General features: G+C 37.3%; 3 protein-coding genes across 4 annotated transcripts; 1 reads left to right on the forward strand and 2 right to left on the reverse strand.

The window, feature by feature from the left end:
- Positions 1-681: 681 nt before the first annotated feature.
- On the reverse strand, positions 682-4259 carry LOC137729080 (1,8-cineole synthase). Its single transcript, XM_068467902.2, has 2 exons — positions 3266-4259; positions 682-1324 (listed from the first exon to the last, which is right to left on the reverse strand). The coding sequence occupies exons 1-2, from the start codon at positions 4116-4118 to the stop codon at positions 969-971; spliced, it is 1209 nt and encodes a 402-aa protein (XP_068324003.2). The 5' UTR covers positions 4119-4259; the 3' UTR covers positions 682-968.
- Positions 4260-7619: 3360 nt separating this feature from the next.
- On the reverse strand, positions 7620-13487 carry LOC137729079 (outer envelope protein 64, mitochondrial). Its single transcript, XM_068467901.2, has 13 exons — positions 13222-13487; positions 12953-13105; positions 12717-12841; positions 12322-12447; positions 12050-12232; positions 11711-11855; positions 11405-11573; positions 10289-10423; positions 9993-10193; positions 9466-9593; positions 9329-9380; positions 8268-8337; positions 7620-8070 (listed from the first exon to the last, which is right to left on the reverse strand). The coding sequence occupies exons 1-13, from the start codon at positions 13485-13487 to the stop codon at positions 7988-7990; spliced, it is 1836 nt and encodes a 611-aa protein (XP_068324002.2). The 3' UTR covers positions 7620-7987.
- A 181-nt stretch (positions 13488-13668) lies between these two features.
- Positions 13669-16326, forward strand: LOC137729273 (plant/protein). 2 transcript variants are annotated; one of them, XM_068468145.2, is made up of 5 exons: positions 13669-13789; positions 14048-14309; positions 14441-14573; positions 15575-15743; positions 15917-16326. In XM_068468145.2, exons 2-5 carry the CDS (start codon positions 14100-14102, stop codon positions 16131-16133), a joined length of 729 nt encoding a protein of 242 aa, XP_068324246.2. In that variant the 5' UTR covers positions 13669-13789; positions 14048-14099; the 3' UTR covers positions 16134-16326. The 2 variants fall into 2 exon arrangements, with proteins under 2 accessions (XP_068324246.2, XP_068324247.2); XM_068468146.2 differs by having other exon boundaries at positions 13691-13855.
- Positions 16327-19749: the final 3423 nt, after the last annotated feature.

Genomic DNA, 19749 nt, shown 5'->3' on the forward strand with positions numbered 1-19749 from the left:
TTGTTGAAAGAGGAACGCCTCCCTCCTTACACATAAAGAGCCAAGCACTTTCCAGTATAGAATTCCTGAATGAGGTGATGTCTTGTACGAAATTGATATTCTCTACAGGAAATGTGGACTTGTTTAAATGGACAGCTTATAGGACTCGAGGTACTTTAAAAACAGACGTGTGTTCTTCTAAACATAAAATTTGATTAATGGTGGATCAAACAGGAAGCAGTTTTTCCTTTCTTCTTGTTTAGCACCCCCTTCCCCCACCCCCCAAACAATTAAGCAAACTACAAATAAAAATACAATTCAATTTCGTATGATATAATGTGGAAGGAGAAGACCAGAAGTTTTTATATGATTCACTACCTGGTACCTGCCCTACCCCCTACGTACTATTACTGACATCGTTAACTATACATCATTCATGGTGGTGCAGCAAAAGCTTCCGAGAAGCGTTACACCAGCAAGCATAGGAGGCATGGAGGTTGGGCCAATCAGAGGACGAGCAATGTGTGTATCGAAGTTATGTCATGTTGTTGTTGAAGGAGGAACGCCTCCCTCCTTACACATAAAGAGCCAAGCAGTTTCCAGTATAGAATTCCTGAATGGAGTGATGTCTTGTACGAAATTGATATTCTCTACAGGAAATGTGGACTTGTTTAAATGGACAGCTTATAGGACTCGAGGTACTTTAAAAACAGAAGTGTGTTCTTCTAAACATAAAATTTGATTAAATGGTGGATCAAACAGTAAGCAGTTATTCCTTTTTTCTTGTTTAGGAACCACACCAACAACCACCACCCCCAATCCCCCCCCCCCCCCACAAAAACAAAAACAATTAAGTAAACCAAAAATAAAATTACAATTCAATTTCGTATGATATAATGTGGAAGGAGAAGACCAGAAGCTTTTATATGATTCACTACCTAGTACCTGCCCTACCCCATACGTACTATTCTGACGTCGTTAATTATACATCATTCATGGTGGTGCAGCAAAAGCTTCCGAGAAGCGTTACACCAGCGAGCATAGGAGGCATGGAGGTTGGGCCAATCAGAGGACGAGCAATGTGTGAAGTGGTGAAGCCACATCGACAGCACTTTCTCTTTATCCTCTTCCTCTTCCAGCATCTCTATCGTCTCTTCCAATACTCTCTCCAGCTCAGCCCTTTCTCTGATGCTCAATACTGGGACATCGGTTCCGTTGCTGGCTCTGCATAGCAATGGCAGCCACGACATTAACATCTGCATCTTTGTTTTCTTGTGTTGCTCTTTCTTACTTTCATCGTCAGTTTCATCCATTCCCAAGTGTTTGGCATGCTTGAACAACAATGCTGCACGAAAGGGTTTATTAGGGTTATATTTGGCTCCATAAGAAACAAGTCAAGCCTATATTTGGCTCAATAAAAAACAAGCCAAGGTTGAAAATTGGTATTTAAGACGGAGATTGATACTTTATCACTCCATCTTTCTTTTGTTTTTAAATAAACTACACGCATGAAAAAGAAACGGACGTTTCTGTGACTATGTTAACAAGAGTAGACTAACTTATTGCAGTCATTAACTCGAAACAGTTTGAGCTCAGCTCAGTATTGAGCTCAAAGTTTATAAGCTTGCTCCGCCCATATGAGAAGCAAGCCAAGCTTAGTTTGCGCTCAAAAAACACTAAACAAGCCAAACTCGAGTGAGGTAATATTCGGTTTGATTTGACTAATTTACAGCCTTAAGCACACCTGAGGTCCTTCGAGATGACATCTGATGAGTGCACGGCGTGCGGTGTTTCAAAAGCATGGCTTATTTCAAAAAAATTAATAAAATAGCCATATGGAATACTCGATAATAGACTGTTTTACAGCTTAACGGGAAAATTAAGAATGCACAAGCTTATAGAAGTTTTTCTCATAATTTTGGTTTAACTCCATAATGACTAAATATGGGATTAAAGATGGTTTAAAAATGCAAAAAATTTTGTAGCTCAATTAAGTAAATTGTAATCGAATTAACGAGTCTGATTCCTCACACTCCTTATTGTTTGTGTAAAGAAAAAAATGTTAAGAAGATCAAATTTTTAAATCATCCACATGATGCGACGGTCGATGATTGAACTCATTTTTTTAATAATTTAAAGAATAAATCCAACCATTAATCGTCACATCATGTAGTTTCAAAATATGATTAAAATTTTGATCTCTATAGCATCACTTATAAAAAAAAATAATATATATATATATATATATATTCCATTAACTGTGAAAGTGCTATAAATTTTGATTTCAGTAGCTTTACCCTAAAATCAAGAATGCTTATTTTCACAAATTGAAAAGTGGGGAGATAGCCGTACGTAATTTATGAAACTTTCCATCTACCACTCCAAATCGTAAATGGCGATCTCAAATTCTTAATCATCAATTCTAACAAATATATAAATATATAACAAAAGAGAAGAGATATTCAAAATTGTAGTGCTCCCACGCCAACAGAAAATCATAATTTTTAACCAAGAATGCAAGTCCACTATCATTCGCTAATGAAAATTCCATGTCACATTCTGGTCCGGGTGGGACTACTTCCCGGACCCGACTCCACCGTAGCACGATATTGTTCGTTTTGAGCCCCGACCACACCCTCACGGTTTTGTTTCTGAGAACTCACACGAGAACTTCCCGATGGATCACCCATCCTGGAATTGCTCTCGCACGCTGCTCGCTTAACTTTGGAGTTCCTATGGAATCCGAAGCCAGTGAGCTTCCAAAAGGCCTCGTGCTAGGTAAAGATGAAAATATACATATAAGGATCACTTCCCTGGGGATGTGGGATGTCACAATCCACCCCCCCCCTTAGGGGCCCGACATCCTCGTCAGCACACACGCGACCAGGATTAGGCTTTGATACCAAATTGTCACATTCCGTCCCGGGCCGGGATGTGACATTCCAGATTTCTTCCTTTAGCTAAATATATTGTATTTAACGTAGATTGATTTGTATATGATTTCCATCCTCGTTAGGAGTTAGGACTTTATGTAATTTCTTCTATATAATGTAATATTCAATAAATCAATGAATAATGTGGAAAATAGATATGCACATGAAATTGAATATGTAATATTTTTTTTTTTCAACAGTAAGTAATACGAATTAATATTAGTAATTTAAGTTTTTCCTTTCAATTTTTTTGTGTTTCTCTTAAATGGAAAAGATTATCTCTATCGCTATTTAAAAAAAAAATTGAAGGAAGAAAAACTTGAAAATTAAAATGATTGTGTAGAAGAACTTACCCGAAACCTTGACCAAGAATGCTTGTAAGTGCGGCTCAACCGAAAGAGAGAGCCAAGCTAAATTAAAGGCCGCAGCCCATCTCCGCACAGCTTCATCAGCCGAATCACAAGCTGCCAGCTTCTCAGCCAACCAAAGCACCTCAGCCGCCAGTTTCTCCGCCGAGCTCCTCGTCCCGCTCGCCCTCGTCCCTCTTATCCACGTCACGTCCCCAATCGATCGAACCGCCCGTAGAACCCGGCTCAACCGGTATTCTGCCGGTCGAGCGGGCCCCAACAAATCAACGCCATCACCTCTCCGCACATCTCCTTGTTCGAGGGCGGCGGCGGCTTCGAGCTGGCTAAGAGTAGTGGAAAAAGCCGCGGAGAGAACAGTACGGTTGACTTGACGTAAAGCCTCAACGCCCTCTTTTTGGTTGTCGTCGATGAGGCTCTCTGCTAAAGATCGAACCACTTGGTACTTGCGGGAGGTTACGGGGATGTCGTTGACGAGGGACAACAGCTGCGAAAGCGCTCGGCCGATAGCAGAGTCACCGCCGCAAGTAATAGTAGCAGCACCACCGCTTGAGGCGGGAGTGTAATCGTAATGATCATGAGTAGTGCTGTGGTTACTAGACTTGTTGAAAGTGGGAGGCTTATAGTGATAGGGTTGGGTATTGTTAGGGTTTAGAGGAGGAAGCAAACGGAGGAGGAAGATGAAGGAAGTGACGAAAACGTAGCGAAGGAGTTGGAGGAGTTTGGATTTCTGAGACAAGTTTAGGAAGGATTTGTCTGCGAAGATAAAGACGGAGGCTACGAGGTTGCGAAGAAGCAAAGGAGATACGGTGGTTGGAGACCAGCCTTCCATCATCACCATCCTCCTAAATTAGGGTTTTTCCGTTCTTTTTTGTTTGTTTGGTCAGAAAGTTGTTGGGGTTCAGATTACTTGCGTGAGTATATACAAGGAAGGTAAGGTGTGTGGTGTAAACTTTAGAGGAAGAAAATGAATGAGGATCGAGTGGAGGGATTAAAAATGGGTGGTGTTCTTTGATCCGGCCAGTTGTTGAACCATGACGACGACAATTATGTTTTCTAGTCAATTCTAGGCCCATTTTGTTTTGTTTTGTTACGTGGTTCTGTTGCTTTCCTGTGTACGCACTCGTCGTAAGGAAAGTCAAATGTTGCAACTACTGCCAATTCTTAGCCAATTCTTAGGATCCGGATCCCTTCCTGACCTTTAAGAATTGAGCCTGCTGAGTAGGCAATTATGGTTGTTAAAATTTAATAAAACAGCTACAAATAGGAGATTTTCTAAAAGTTATAATAATTTTAGCCATTAGATTAAATTTCAACGACCACGATTGTCTGCTCAGCAAGCTCAGTTTTTTAAGGTCAGAAGGGGATCCGGATCCCAATTCTTAATCCCTTTGCATGCCATTCGTCACACTCGCACTAGAGGGCATTAGCATTCGTTGAGAGTGTGATATATAATTGAGCTACTCTGCATATTGTTAATTAGTATTATGGTGGAATCATAACTTTTTTCATGATATCATAGCCTAGTTGTTCTGCATGAAGCCCATCATCCACACTTGCTCTACATTATTCGAGTTGTGTAGTCCGCATAGTAGGTTTGAAAATTCGCCACATATAAAAGAACGTGTAGAAAGTATGAATCTCTCATCGCTTAAAGAAGCATGAGTTGGATGATATTAATTTGACTTCTAATTATGCGTTTCTATGAACATTACTAAACTTTGTGGCTACTAATCACAATGGCCACAATTGTGCCAAAGTTCGCCCATCAGTGGCCTTTAAGCATGATGCTATTGGTGTTAGACCACACCAAGTACCGGTTTGATATTAAGGTGTTTTTATAAAAAGTGAGTATAAAAAAAAAAACTAAGCTAAACAAGATGTTTGGTAAACAGTTAAAAACATATTATTTTCACAGTTTTGGGTGAAAAAAAAAACTGAAAACGTGAAACAGTAAAAATGAGCTTATTCTCACAGCACAGCAGAATCAGTTTTTTTTTTTTTCAAAGCACAGCAATAAAAAATTAGATAAGAAGTTTCCAGTTTGTTTCCGGTGGTTTTTAAGACCAAACTAGCAATAAAATGTTATGAATTTACTTTAATTTATTTAACTTTCTGCATTTTTCTTTCCCGTATTTTTCTTTTTGGGTTATGTCAATTGAAGGAGAAAAATCAAAATATTGGAAGAGGAGAGAAAAGGCTTCAATATTTGAACTTCAGAGTGCTAGGAGGAAGAAGCAGAAGATAAAAAGGGAAAATAAAACAGAAAAAAAGTGAAGTGCGGCGCTGGAAGAGAAGAGGAAGTGAGACAAGGGGCTATGAACCAGGTTGGTGTTATTCAGATACATTTTTATTTTTTATATACCTATCTTAAGTTTTTACTGTAAAATCGAATAAAGAAAAAAATTAATAGAAAAAAATTTACAAGAATACATTAAAGGTAAAAATTGGTGCGTTAATAACACTAGTCTATGAAATAATGGGAAATTATGGTTTATATCAAACTAATATTTTATATCTTTATATTTTGGGAGTTGCTTTCAAAAAGAGTAATTTGGATTAAACTTTCCCGATATATTTTAAGCGGAAGGATTTCGGCTACAGAACAACAACAAAAAGGTTAGGGAAACGGAGACACGTCACCACAAGAAAGTAGAAAAACTCCAAAACTTTGGTCGGCCGAAAGAGGTTGAAGCTATAGGCCCACAAGGTGTTAGTGTATACGTAATTAAACTACTATGTAATCCCAATGGCAACAGTCAATGTGTGGCCTAAATATGAAACAATTGTACTACTTTTGTAAATAATACAAAATAGTAACTTTTGAAATTATTTTGTCAGGTCAAATAACATTTTGTCGGGCTATGTTCGTCATTCAAAATCTTTTCGCCCAAATGTTTGTCCGACGGTCTGACGAAATAATCTCGTTGAGCAAAGTACATTAACGGACTTGGCCAGACGAATGAATATTTTCTTATACCATTATTTCGTCTAGTTTTTAGAAATAAAAATATTTAAAAATATTTTCCCCATGAAATATTCTTTGGGTAATTAATTTAAATAAAAAAATACAATAAATACATGCTCAACAAATATGCGTTGTAAAGTGTGTAATGATTTTCAGAAGTTCTTAATTGAAATAATAGTTATTTTAAATAAATAAATTATATTAATCTAAATGGTTAAAATCAATCACAATATTTTGTTCAAAAAATAAATCACAATATTAAAGAAATTTATTTAATTATATTAAAAAAATAAAGTATTCGTACAATTGTATGTTAAAAATACTAAACTAACTGGGGTGGCTACTGAGGCAGCTGGTGGGATGGCGGTTAAAGGTCGCTTGAGAATCGGGAAGGCGAATGCCAGAGGCTAACATTGCTATGAAGGCCTTCTCTCACTAGCGCACAGCTGTTTTTTGAGCTTATTCTCGCTAGCGTGCAACTTCTTCTCGTTAGCATGCTTTTTCTTCTCACTGGCGCAAGACTGCTAACTCCATCTCCAACTACTGTAGTTTGGAAGACGTCTTGCTTGTAGTGTGACAGCTTGATGAAGAAGATCCCTCAAGATCCTGAACACGACCCGCTCCTAGGTTGCGGAGTTCTTCGCCTTTCCATCGCTCAATCCGATGATGATTTGTTTGATTGGTCAAGAAATTGAAGAAATAATTAGGAAATTTTGGGTTGTCATTGTTTGCCCCTGTTCTAAACTTACATATACATATACATATACATGTATAATATATTTATGTAAATGTAATTAAAGAGGAATGTATACATCAGTGTGCTATGACATGAAATACCATTTAGCTAAATTGTTCCTGGTTCAATCTTTTCCAGTGACTGCCTATCACTTTCTTATTACTAATCTCCTTAGAGATTTGATCAAAATCAATAATTTTTCCAAGATGGCTGAGACAATTATTCGAGGTAGAGTATGAGTAGCCGAAATTGAAGGAAAGATAAGAGAAAATCGGTTACGGTAGTTTGAACATGTGAAACAAGACCTACTATCGCTCCAGTTAAAAGATACGATAACGAAATAGAAGTTCAGGTCCAAAGGAGTCGAGGAAGACCTAAGAAGACTCTGAAAGAGACTCTAAGAAAAGACTTGGAGTACTTGGATCTAACGGAAGACGTGGCACAAAACCAAACGCAATTGCGTTGTAGGATTCATACAACCGACCCCACTTTGTGAGAAAAAGTTGTGTTGTTGTTGATGACATGGCAAGGTAAGCCAAAGCTACGCCACACCATCAATTAATGGAGCACTTGACGGAAAGACTAACAGAAATATATAAAAATTGTAGAAACATCAAACTTTTAAGTATAAAGTGATATGACAAAAACTAATGTATTAATGTCAGAATTTTGAGAAACTTGAGGATAATAAAGTGAAAATTACCTAAAGAAAAATTAAAGTGTACAACATTGACTATTTCTTGGGATTTTTGTTTTTTATGTTTTCCTATAATGATTTTCCTGTGAGATACACGAAGTATGTGCTTTTCATTTCCCAAAAGGAGATGATATATTAAGTATATAGAGGCCTCTCAACATCAGTCCCAAACAGACTAATTACAAAAGATAAATAATATGCACATAAGAGGAACAAAAACTTGTCGCGGCCGCTAAACAAAACATCACCTCTTTCCCTTGGTTTTCTTCCGCACGAGTATTATGAAACATAATTGTTGTTGGCAGGGGCTCAAGTCATCAGTTTCCTTAGTCTTTTTTCAGCAAGATTGGCAACCTTATTTTGAGGTTCAAGAACAAGGGCATGCTTGAAATCTTCAAATGCCAAACAAGAAAATAAGAAACAAGCTAAACCAACCATAATTGCATATTTTTCGATTGAGCTCAAGTAGTTCGTCTTATAATCATACGATTGAGCTCAAGTGATGATACAAGATATGTCATATCAGAGCAGCGTTCATAAATATTGAAGAAGCAGCAGAATGCAACAAAGCATATGAATGGGTTCTGACCTTCAGCAGCTTCCTTATAACAAAGAAGTGATTCTCTAGCTGTTCCACGTCTAAGATATGCCTTCACATTCTGCAAAAATGTCAGAAAAATGAAAAGATAAAAAAGGTCACAAACAATGAAAAGTTTGTACAGTTTCGAAGAGACAATTTACATTCACAACCATACACACAGCGCAAATTCTGTTAGAACTAAGAGTCGACCCTCATGAAGTAGGCATACTCAATAAAGGGTTGCAAGTAATACAAGAGGTAGATAAACACAACTATGACTGAGCTGAACACGTGGATCAACTGTCGGCCTATTACACAAAGAACTGTCTGTAAGTCATTAATAACTACTTTCGCTTCAATCTCTAGTTCACAACGCTTCCCAGCACATGTGGCCAGACTGAGCAGAACAAGTGGAACTATACTGATTGACATGAAACTTGTGTGGTCAAATTGAGCCTGATATGCCATGTAAATGATATGCTCCCTACCATATGAAACTTAGAGCATCTAACTCGACCAATTGGCATTCAGCGGAGAATCCCAGAATTTTATGAATTTGTGATGCAAGGCTTCAAATTCTCTATGTGAGATTTCTATTCTCAACACAAGTGATTTGAGGATTCAATAGAGCCCAAATTTCCACTATGGCCAGGTGTGTACTGGGGAGGTCTATGAATTTCATCGATTAGCTTAAATTGGTAATTTTCTATTCTATTGAAAGGATGCTCCTGGAAACAGTAAGCGTTGAAGAGTAAAGAACCACAATCAAACAAATAAAAGGAATTACCCTAATGATTGTTGGTCATCCAGTTTTGATAGCTTACTCCACTATAGAACACTGTTGAACAAAGGAAATCCCTAAATGACTTTGTGGTAATATAATATTGTTGAACAAAGTAAATCCCTAAAAGACTTAGTGGTAACCATCAGAAGGAGGTAAATTGAACTCCCAACTGCACTAACAGAATTGATGACAATAAGCATAATATGATTTGGTTTGTAGTGCTTTGACCAATAGTTATAGAAACAAAGAATCTACGAACATGCATGCAATAGAATGACTTTATTACCTTTTTGTCAAGTGATATTGCCTTGCTGCAGTCCTCTTCAGCTTGCTGGAAGCTGCACGATTGAAATTGATAAGCGCACAGACACAAATGAAATGCAAGAGAAGGATAAATTGACAGATCAGATGGGCATTTCTTACCACCCCAACTCCAAGTAAGCAGCTGCCCTGTTGGAGTAGTAAGTTGCACTCATCATGTTCAATTTGATAGCTTCAGTATAATAGTTGACAGCCTTATTCCATTGCCTTCCCTTAAATGCAGCATTTCCCTGGAAAAAGTTGAGTAAACATAGAAATTGATATAACAAAATAATACTAACTGATAAAGTGGTTTCAAAATTTTTTTGCTGGTAGAAAATGAAATTAACAGAACCGAGCAAAATATTCGACATAGCAAAAGGGGAAGAACAACACCCCCTGATCTTTGACCCTTGTCTCACTTTTGTCCATATTTTATGCCAATGGAAATTGAGACATTATGCACACTAAAGGGTATCGTTAACAGGAAGGCACAAAGATTCAGACCCAAAATATCATCCTATAAAGGTGGGAAGTACCATTCATGCAGAGAATGTGTAAAGATGACAAAAAATAATAAAATATTGAAGAGGACTTGACAAAATGAAGCATTGAAAACTAAGATGAAGAGATTTTAGCGGTGAACAAACCTTCTCTTTTAAGAGTTCTGAAGCATCCATGTTACCATTGGTATCTGGCAATGGCGATGAATGGGAAGCAATGCTGACTTTCTCCTGAACTGAAGAGTACATGTCCAAGACTATATCAAGGAGAAATTTATCGGCACCATGGAACGCAATGAATGAAACAGAGATGGGGCAGTCATTGTGCTTTCCTACTGGTACTGTAACCTGGCCATGTGCAAATATAATCATGAAAATAAGTTTCAAAGCTACAGATACTCAAAGATAAATTTGAATGTTCAAACTTTAAAGTACTCAGTTACCTGACAGCACCCAGACATGCTGGCAATGCTTGTTAATGCTAATGTTCTATCATTAAACTCAGATGACCGCCCTTTCTTTGTATTAAGCTTTAATGGAGGATCTGCAATTGTGGGAATCACTAATATTCCATCATCCTGGGACACCAAGAGGTTGTAAGAAATATAGATACATAAAATGAGGTATTGTGCATATAAACAATCGATTTGAAAGAAATTGAAGAAGAATAACAATAAAGCATGGCCAACTCAATATTTTCACATAATAATTTTGTTCAAAACAATTTAAAATGTAAACTATGCAGGAGTACTGGAGCTGCAGACAGTTATTCCCCCTTTTCTGGTTTCAGAAGGAAGGAGGGGTGGGAGGAATAACAATATAAGAGAGCTCAGATTGTTGGAGCTCAATACGCCAGTGAAAGTAGACAAGAAAGCTAAAGCTGACCCACCCCTTCAATATTTGTATTTTTCAAATTGTTGGCCATAACAAATCAAAGGAACAAACTTAGCTGACTTCTATTATTATTAGTACAAGGTTGGAAAGATTTGCAGATATGTTAACTAAAGTGACTAAACTGGGAACTAAGTTTTAAATATAGTTCATATATCTAATTGTCCAACCGAAGCAATACAGGAAAGAGAAGAAGAGGGAGAAACCAAGAGCATCAAAGACTATTCAAGTTGACTCCAAATCAACAAAAATCCATTTCAGCTTCTCTTTATTCAATCAGACTTGATATTTCTTATCCTAAAACCTAAACGCATACTTTGGAATCAACTCATCAGAGAAATATTCCAGCTCACTCCATATACTGATATACACACTACATTGAAGTTTTCACAACCAACTCTCCTGCCTCAGATTAAAGACTTGCTAGATTTGGTCTTCTTAGAATACCATAACAAACAACAGTAATAAAAGAATATTTATATTTAGAGAAAGATACTACAACAGAAAAAGAAGTACATTTCATGCAGTATACAATTTAGTGACAATTAAAACATTTCTAACCTTGATAAAATTTCTCTGTGGGAGTCACTTTATTACTACTTAACACCAGTGAAGTATATATTGATTGAAGCCAAATAAATATAACAATCTGTACGGAGTTGGGATACCTTTAAAAGACTTTGAAGGGCAGCTCTCATCTCAGTCCTTACTTTATATAGGGTTTTCATGTTTTCATTTGTAAAGTTAATTGCTGCACAAACACGATCTGATACATCAGGCCCTAGCTTTGGTTTCGCTGACTTAACCCACTCTTCATGATTGGTTTTGAATTCACAACTGAAACAAATTTATAGATGTCAAATTAGTAGAGAGAGAGAAAGAGAGAGACAGAGAGCTTATCAAATTTCCTTTCCCATAAAGGTAACTCAAAGGAATTTGAGAAGATTTAATTGACCTGAATAATCTTAGAATACCTCTGTATCAAAAGCATCACAGAAGAGAGAGTTTTCAAGGTAAATACTCCATTTTGATGTTTTGTGGATTCTTCACGAAATCCTTTTAAACTGGGTACACTTGAAGCAATATACTGACTAAAATTCATATGCTTTGGAGGTTGGTCTGCAGGGGCAGAAAAAGAAGTAACTTCAACATAGTTATAGTTGGTTTACTTGTGTACGAACTCCCAACGCATTATGACAATAGAGGGACTGCATAGCTGACTTTAACATTGATCTATAAAGATTAAAAGAAATGGCAATGACTCTGGAGCTCTATATGTGTGTGTGTACATATTCTCAAGTGAAGTAACTTACACCCGGATAGATGTTCGATTGCTTTGCTGACAACATGTACTGTCTTCTCAGTAGGAACTTTAGAAAGCTGAAAGAGATCATCGGCAAAAATAAGGTGTCTCGCCCTTTTAGGTTCCACAGAATTCAGTTGAAGCAAAACATGTCCAACACGACGTAGAATAGATGGATCGCGGGCAAAGATTCCTAAAAGACCACAACAATGTCAAATAAAAGAAGGTGAAAGAACTATAAAAGAGAAACCATAAACCAGAAGTAGAAGTGCCCAAGCATACCAACAGCGTCTAAACTTTGTGAATTTGGCAAAACTCCAAGCATAGATACAGCCCCATGGGATGGTCGGTACCCAATGACACCACAAAATGATGCTGGAATTCTAACACATCCAGTTGTATCAGTACCTATAAAAGTATAAGAACTTGAAAGGATCAGCTGATACTAAACCACGAGGGTATATTTTTATGTGCATGATTACATAGTTAGCCCGATCTCAGTGCCCGAGCAGGTGATTTGATAGCTACAACCTTTTTTCATTGCGACTTGAGACGAAACATAAGAGTATGAATCTAATTCTAAAATATAGGCAAAATTTTAACCGAACCAAGAGTAAAATGAAGTAGAAATTCTGCAACGACAGTAAAATGAAGTACAAATCCTCGGAGGAGCTTACCAAGAGCAAAGTCAACAAGACCGGCTGCAACAGCCACGGCAGAACCACTGGAAGAACCTCCCGGAATATGGGATTGTAATTGGGGATTCACAGGCGTTCCGTAATGCACATTCTCACCAGTAATCCTACAAACAACAACTAGGTATCAAAAGTTCGTCACTTTTATATATTGTTAGTTGTTTTTGACATTTTAATTTGAAAGGGAATACACAAAGTAACAGAAAAATGATGAGTACCCAAAGCTGAGCTCGTCCATGACGGTGTGGCCATAGCAAGTAGCCCCATTTTTAAGCAGAGTCGTCACCACAAACGCCGTCTTGGTCGCCGCTTCATGCGTTCGCGCCCAATCGGGACTCCCAAACCCCGTCACATTTCCCTTCACATCAAATCTGAAACAAACCCATCCACCCATAAACCAAATCAGAAAGAATCACCACAAAAAAAAAAAAAAAAAAAAAAATTGAAAGTAAAAGCAAAAATAACTGAGATAGAGCGAGAGAGAGACATGTCGGAGATGGCGAAGGAGAGGGTGGCGAGGAGCTGGGTGGCGGCAGGGGGAGGGGGCTGAGGGAAGGGGATGAGCTGGAATCGAGGCTCCATAAATGGTTCGGATAGAAGGATTTGGGTTCCGGCTCGGCGTCGTCTTCGCCTGTGGGTCTCGGCCAGGACCACGATCCCTGCGACGGTGAGACCGATGATGATCCAGGTTTTTGGGTTGGAGGAGACATTGGCCTTGATCGCCTGCAGAGGCTGCGGCTGAAGCTTCCACATGATCAACGATCAACGATCGCGACAAGGACAGCAGTGAGCCCAGCAGCCAGCAGCAACAAGGGGTTTTGGGGGTTTGGGGTTTGGCAGGGTTTTACATGGCAACCTGCGACCGTGGGTTTGACGCGCGAGTCCTTCTCCTTCTTCTTTTTTCCTTTATTTTTTTTTCCTTTTTCTTTTTTTTTACTTTTTCTTTTTTTTTTTCCTTTTTTCTTTTAATAAATAGAAAAATAATTGGCGTAATGATAGGGTCTCCTCTTTCGGTCCGACTTGGTGGCGACTGGGCTCTCCGTCCTCACTTGCAGGTGAGGTCACTGCTTCTCCAGCTTCTCCAGCTTCTCCGTCCTCTTCTTTTTCCTCTAATTTAATTTGTAAGCTTCTCTACAAATGGAATTAGGGTTTTCGAATCCAAGCTCCCACTAGGAAATTAGGATTTGACAGGTTTTAGGGATTTAAAGATTCAATCTTTTAGGGGTTTTATGGATTCAATTTTAGGGTTTTGCAGCTCAAATCTCAGATTTGTGGGCGTTTTACTAAATTTGATATTATTTTTCATATTTCAGCGGCGATTCCCCACCCCATTTTCCATTCCTCGATCCGTCCCTGCGTTAAGCAATGAGCTTGGCGTTCCTCCAGGGCTATTCTTCCCCTGAAGAAGAAGAGCAAGATCACCGCCTCCATTACCATGGCTCAAGCTCCACTGACGATGATGATAACGACGACGGCGATGACCAAGCCCACAAAGCCACATCCGTCTTTGACTTTCCAAAACCCTCCTCCTCCGTTGCTTCTACCCTACCTTCTGCATCCGACGTCTTTTCTGAGGTACCATTTTACCCTAATTCACCCCATTTTTCTTTCAATTCTTTGCAACTAACCATACACTTTGAATTTGAATTTCTCTTTTGCTGATTTTTTTTGGGTTAATTTCTGTCTCTTGGTTTGGATTAATTGAGATTTCCGGACCACCCGAGTTTCTCAACAACTGCGTACAAGAAGACCCTTCCACAAGGGATGCCGGTCCTCAGCGGGGGAGGCATGGTGTCCGCAACGGCAAACTTCAGAAGGAAAAGAAAGATTTACCTTCTGGTTGGTACTATTTCATTTATTTATCAATGTTATACAATTTATCAGTTAGTATTTGGTTCTCTTATTATGCATAAGATTCACCTAAAATTGTATTACTGCAGTCAGAGTTACTCTATTTTAAGTCATAGAAAAATTAGTTTCAAGTTATAGCAGCGGCTAACAACATCGAGATTATCAGTAAATACAATTTTTATGCTAGGCACGGTGGAAAAAAAAAAAAAATTGATGTTAGAATACGAATTTATATTCTGTCTAGGAACAATTGAGGTTAATTATCTACTAGATATGCATCTTATCTCCGTACATCTATGGTTGAGATGCATGTCCTGAACTTAGGTCCTTGTTAGATCCGTACCGGTAGTTCTTATAATGGAAGTGATTGTGGCAGTAGACGTTATACTGTGATGCTTATTAGAGATGTATTTTCTACAAGTTTCAAACTTAAGTTGTAATCGTGTACTTATTGGAGTAGAATGGATGATACTTTCTAAGTTTTCTCCTGAGTTTTCTTGAGCCGTGTTGCTTAGAGATGACTTCTTCAATATGATATGCTTTATTTTGTAATTAGAATTCCTAAGTCAGGAAAAGCATAGCTGTCTATGCAATATCAACATGAAATTTTGTGGTGTCTTGGATTTGTGTTATAAAGCCATGTCTATCCGACTTTAATCTCAATTCTCTTGGAACAAGAATTCCAAAATATATATATATATATATATATATATATAACTGTTAATTGCGCCATTATGTCAAACTGATGGACGTTATCTGTGTTTTGGATGCTCATGTCAGTGTTTTCTTCAGCGGGAACAGAAAGACTTTTTGCAGTCAATAAACTAATTAGAAAGATATGGAAGAGGAATTGGTTAAATGTCGATAAAATTTTACAATTAAGTGGTCATGCGTATAGTACTATGAGTTTGTCTAATAATTATCAGGTTTTTTTACTTTCTGCATAAGTGTACTGTAAAAGAATTCACTCTTGTTAAATTTGTGTACAGGTGCTGTAGTGGAGTCCAAAGCTCATTTAGTTGGAATTCATGAGCGAGTAAGAAGTGATTTTGAGGGTAAGCAACCTCCAACATCCGTGGTTATGAGCACCGCTGAAGGTGCCAAGCGTGTGCCAACTGCAACAAATCCTAGTGCAGAAGATGCTGCAGCGCTTCTTAGGTACGTATCGCTATATCTCCCTCTCCCCGACCCTTTTTTCCTTAGCAAAGAAAACTTTCGTGATTCCTGCTAGTGCTGAGAGACAATGGCTGGTTGAGATATTTTTGTTTAGGAAGTAGGTAATTTGGTTGGAGTTCTTGTAATTGCCTAAATTTAAATATTTCTCTTGATAGGATGTGTTTGCAATGTGGAATACCCAAGACCTACTCCAACGCAAGGGGAATGGTCTGCCCAACATGCGGAGATCGTCCTGTAGATCCAACCAATGATTCCAAGAAGAAGGGATCTACGGTGAAAGATAAGGAGAAGAGTAAGAGGATGAAGGGACAGTCGTCTCATGCTACATGGAAAAGTGAAACTGAAATGCATCTTCGACAGCAGTTTGACTAGCTGAGTAGCGTAACGTCTTTTAGGTTTAATGGATGTATGATGTAGCTTAACCATCAGTTCAGTTAGCGGACCTAAAGCACTGTGGGTGAATGCGAAGTGCTGTGTTTTTTCGGATTCATGACAGATCCAAAGTGTGATTTTTGTTTGCTTTTATCCTTTAATAGAGGTGACAGATCCAGTTCATGGAAAAGAATTTAAATAGTGCTCACAGCAGCTGGTTGAAGACCAAAGTTACCTAAATCTCCATCTTTTCGAAGTCCCAAAATGTGACCTAAGAATTTGTCGCCTTAAAAGAAAATTTTAAGAGAGACGGTTCTCTCATGTTGTAATAACCTGAGATTTGTCAACTGTCGTTAACTCCTAAAGGGCAAGTCATTTGCTAAGAAAAACCCTCAAATTTTCAACCTAACGTATAGGTGACATTTGTACATTTAGGTTTAGCCTAGCTGGTTAGGGTAGTGTGTTTTCATCTCTGTTCTCAAGTTCAAAACTTCGTCTTTTTAACTTAAATGAATTTGATGTAGAATTGTGATTGTATTAAAAGAATTTTAAAAGCCGACTCTAACTTAAATGAATTTGATGTAGAATTGCGATTGTATTAAAAGAATTTTAAAAGCCGACCTGAGTCGACCATTTTTTAGTAGTATTATTATGTTTGTTCCTTTCATTTATTTAAATTCAGTAATATTATTCTTACCATGTTTTTATATCATACTTATATATATGAACAGCTATATGATTTAAATTAATTTAAATTTAATTTAAATAAAAACCATTAATAAACCAATAATTTAAAATTTAAAAAAAAAAGAAAAAAAAAAGCTATAATTAAATGGTGATTCTGACATATGAGGAGTCTTCTCCTTCCTTCCCTATTCAATCTTGCTTCTTCTCCCGTTTCTTCTTCCACGCCAGTTCTTTCATGCCATTTTTTTACCCCAATTTTTTTTCACGTTAGTGTGGTAGTATTCTCAACTAATTCTCATACGGCAAAGATTCATCAACACTCTCCTATTTGGATTATTGGTAAGCATTTACCATTATTTTTTAATGAGTTTATATTTTTTTAGTTTGTTTAATTCTTCTTCTTTCTCTTGATCTCCATTGGACTATTTACATAAATCTTTTTGTTCATAGAAAAATAACACTAGGGGTTGAAGAAGAATCCGAAAATTTGAAGGACACTAACCATGTGATGGTTATTAACAGCCCAATATATGAAAGTAATTATTTTTATTATTTATTGGCATTTAGTTTCTACTACATAATAATTTTAAGCAAGTTACAATGATGAGATGAAGGTTAGTGGTGTCAGGATGAAGGTTAGTATCTATAATTGGCTTAGTTCCTCAATAATGCATTAGAGACCTTATTAATGGCAAACAAATAAAGAGACATTTTTTCACTTTTAGATTAGGCTTTCTAATCACGTTCAAATTAGGTTTTCTGATCACGAGAAACCTAACCATGAAAGAAATAATATTACATATTGTAATATTGTTGTGATCGACATTATACATCACTTCGTGCTAGGGATAAAAGATATTTTGTTGTGGGGTTTGTCTTTTCAGCCATTGTAGTGCATACACTAGAATTAAGAGACTTGCACATATGGCAGGTGTATTTGCATTGATAGTGTGGTGTAATATATAAACTTGTATAATTATGTTTTATGTTTTAGGAACTGTGGTTCTTCAAATGAATTTACTAAAGAAGATGATGTAGTTGAAGTGAGTTCCTGTAATGAAACAGAAAGCAATAGGGTTCATACAATAGAAACTTCTAATGAAAGTATTGAAGAAGATGATGTAATTGAAGCAACTTCTGATGCCACTGAAGCAGAAAGCAATGGGGTTCATGCAATGAAAAATAATGGGACTAACATGGAGAAGACAATGAATGTGGAAGAAAATGCGTAAGAGCCTCGATTGGAATCATCCTTGACAACGCGGATCAAGTGGCTACATATTACAAGAAATATGGGAGAATCAAGATTTCCAGTGACAAAGAGATCATCAGCGAAGGGAGATGATGGAAAATTGAGGTATATTACTATGTGCTGCACTCGATTAGGTACATCAAAAAGTACTTCAAGTAATCATCTTAAGCCATATCCAAGTATAAAGAATGATTGCAAGGCTCAACTAAGGGTAGGTTTGTACTTGGATGAGAAGTGGCGAGTGAATTATGTAAAGTTTGATCATAATCATGGGTTGAGTCCAACAAAAACTCGTTATTGGAAATGTTTTTGGGAAGTTAGTTCTTCTGTAAAAAAGAACCTTGAAGTGAATGATAAAGCCAGAATAAGGGTCAACAAAAGTTATAATTTAGTGGTGGTTGAAGTTGGGGGGCATGACAACATGAAGTGTTTAGAAAAAGATAGTAGAAATTATATTGAAAAAGTAAGGCGCTCACGACTTGGAGAAGGGGATGCCACTACAGTTTAAAACTACTTTGTAAACATGCAAGTTCAGAATGCAAATTTCTTCTATGCAATTGATTCATACAAAAATGGTCGTTTAAGAAATGTATTTGGACAAATGCAAGGAGTAGAGCAGCATATGAAGAATTCGGTGATGCTTGACGAATAAGTATGATATGCCATTTGCTCCATTTGTGGGGGTTAATCATCACGGGCAATCAATTTTATTGGGATGTGGGTTGATTTCAAGAGAAGATACCAACTCCTTTATTTAGTTGTTTAATACCTGGCTTGCTAGTATGGATGATCATGCTCCAAGTCGAATAATTACATATCAAGACAAAGCTATGAAAAAAGCGATTAAAGTTGTTTTTCCTAATACTAGACATCGGTTGTGATTGTGGCATATAATGAAAAAGGTTCCTGATAAGCTCAAAAGTTATAAGGAATATGAGTCCATGAGCTCTTCCTTAGATGGCATTGTTTATGACTCAATGACTTCTGAAGATTTTGAAGAACATTGGGCTGAGATGATTGGAAAATATAAATTTAAAAAGTAAGCACGTAAATGGTTAAGACACCTGTATGCAAAGAGACATCATTAGGTGCATGTGTATGTGAAAAATAAACTTTGGGCTAGAATGTCAACGACACAAAGGAGTGAGAGTATGAATGCATTTTTTTATGGCCACGTGAACTCCAAGACTACTTTAAAACAATTTGTGGAGCAATATGAGAATGCATTAAGGAGTAAGTTGCTAAAAGAGGCATTTGCATATTCTGATTCTTTCTTTTCAAATGTTCGTTGTGCAACTCATTATGACATGGAAAAGCAAGTTCAAGTTGTTTACATGATTTCAAAATTCAAGGAGTTCCAAAAGGAATTGACAAGTATAATGTATTGTGATAGGGTTTCAGTTGAAAATGATAATACAATTTTGGAGTACCAAATAGTTGAGCGTCTTCTGATCAAGGAGAACAAAAAGAAGGCTGTCATTTTCAAGATCCGGTTTAATGAGCGCAACATTGAAGTTAATTGCAATTGTTGCAAGTTTGAGTTTAGAGGCATATTATGTAGACACGTGCTTTATGTTTTAGTTCATCATGACATTGACTTTATTCCAGATAAGTATATTATTCGAAGATGGACGAAGGATGTGAAACAGTGTCTCACAAGGGTTATGATAAGTTACA

Source organism: Pyrus communis, chromosome 10, assembly GCF_041283825.1.
Source record: "Pyrus communis isolate YQ-2024b chromosome 10, ASM4128382v1, whole genome shotgun sequence".
Classification (NCBI taxonomy): Eukaryota; Viridiplantae; Streptophyta; class Magnoliopsida; order Rosales; family Rosaceae; genus Pyrus; species Pyrus communis.

Excerpts from the sequence above, each read along its gene's own strand:
- LOC137729080 (XM_068467902.2), bottom strand. The coding sequence starts at position 4,118 with ATGGTGATGATGGAAGGCTGGTCTCCAACCACCGTATCTCCTTTGCTT. Across the intron at positions 1,325-3,265 it reads ATTCTTGGTCAAGGTTTCGG|CATTGTTGTTCAAGCATGCC; the intron begins GTAAGTTCTTCT and ends CCTTTCGTGCAG.
- LOC137729079 (XM_068467901.2), bottom strand. The coding sequence starts at position 13,487 with ATGTGGAAGCTTCAGCCGCAGCCTCTGCAGGCGATCAAGGCCAATGTC. Across the intron at positions 12,448-12,716 it reads TCTTGTTGACTTTGCTCTTG|GTACTGATACAACTGGATGT; the intron begins GTAAGCTCCTCC and ends ATACTTTTATAG. Across the intron at positions 9,594-9,992 it reads CAGAACTCTTAAAAGAGAAG|GGAAATGCTGCATTTAAGGG; the intron begins GTTTGTTCACCG and ends AACTTTTTCCAG.
- LOC137729273 (XM_068468145.2), top strand. The coding sequence starts at position 14,100 with ATGAGCTTGGCGTTCCTCCAGGGCTATTCTTCCCCTGAAGAAGAAGAG. Across the intron at positions 14,310-14,440 it reads CATCCGACGTCTTTTCTGAG|ATTTCCGGACCACCCGAGTT; the intron begins GTACCATTTTAC and ends GGATTAATTGAG. Across the intron at positions 15,744-15,916 it reads GATGCTGCAGCGCTTCTTAG|GATGTGTTTGCAATGTGGAA; the intron begins GTACGTATCGCT and ends TTCTCTTGATAG.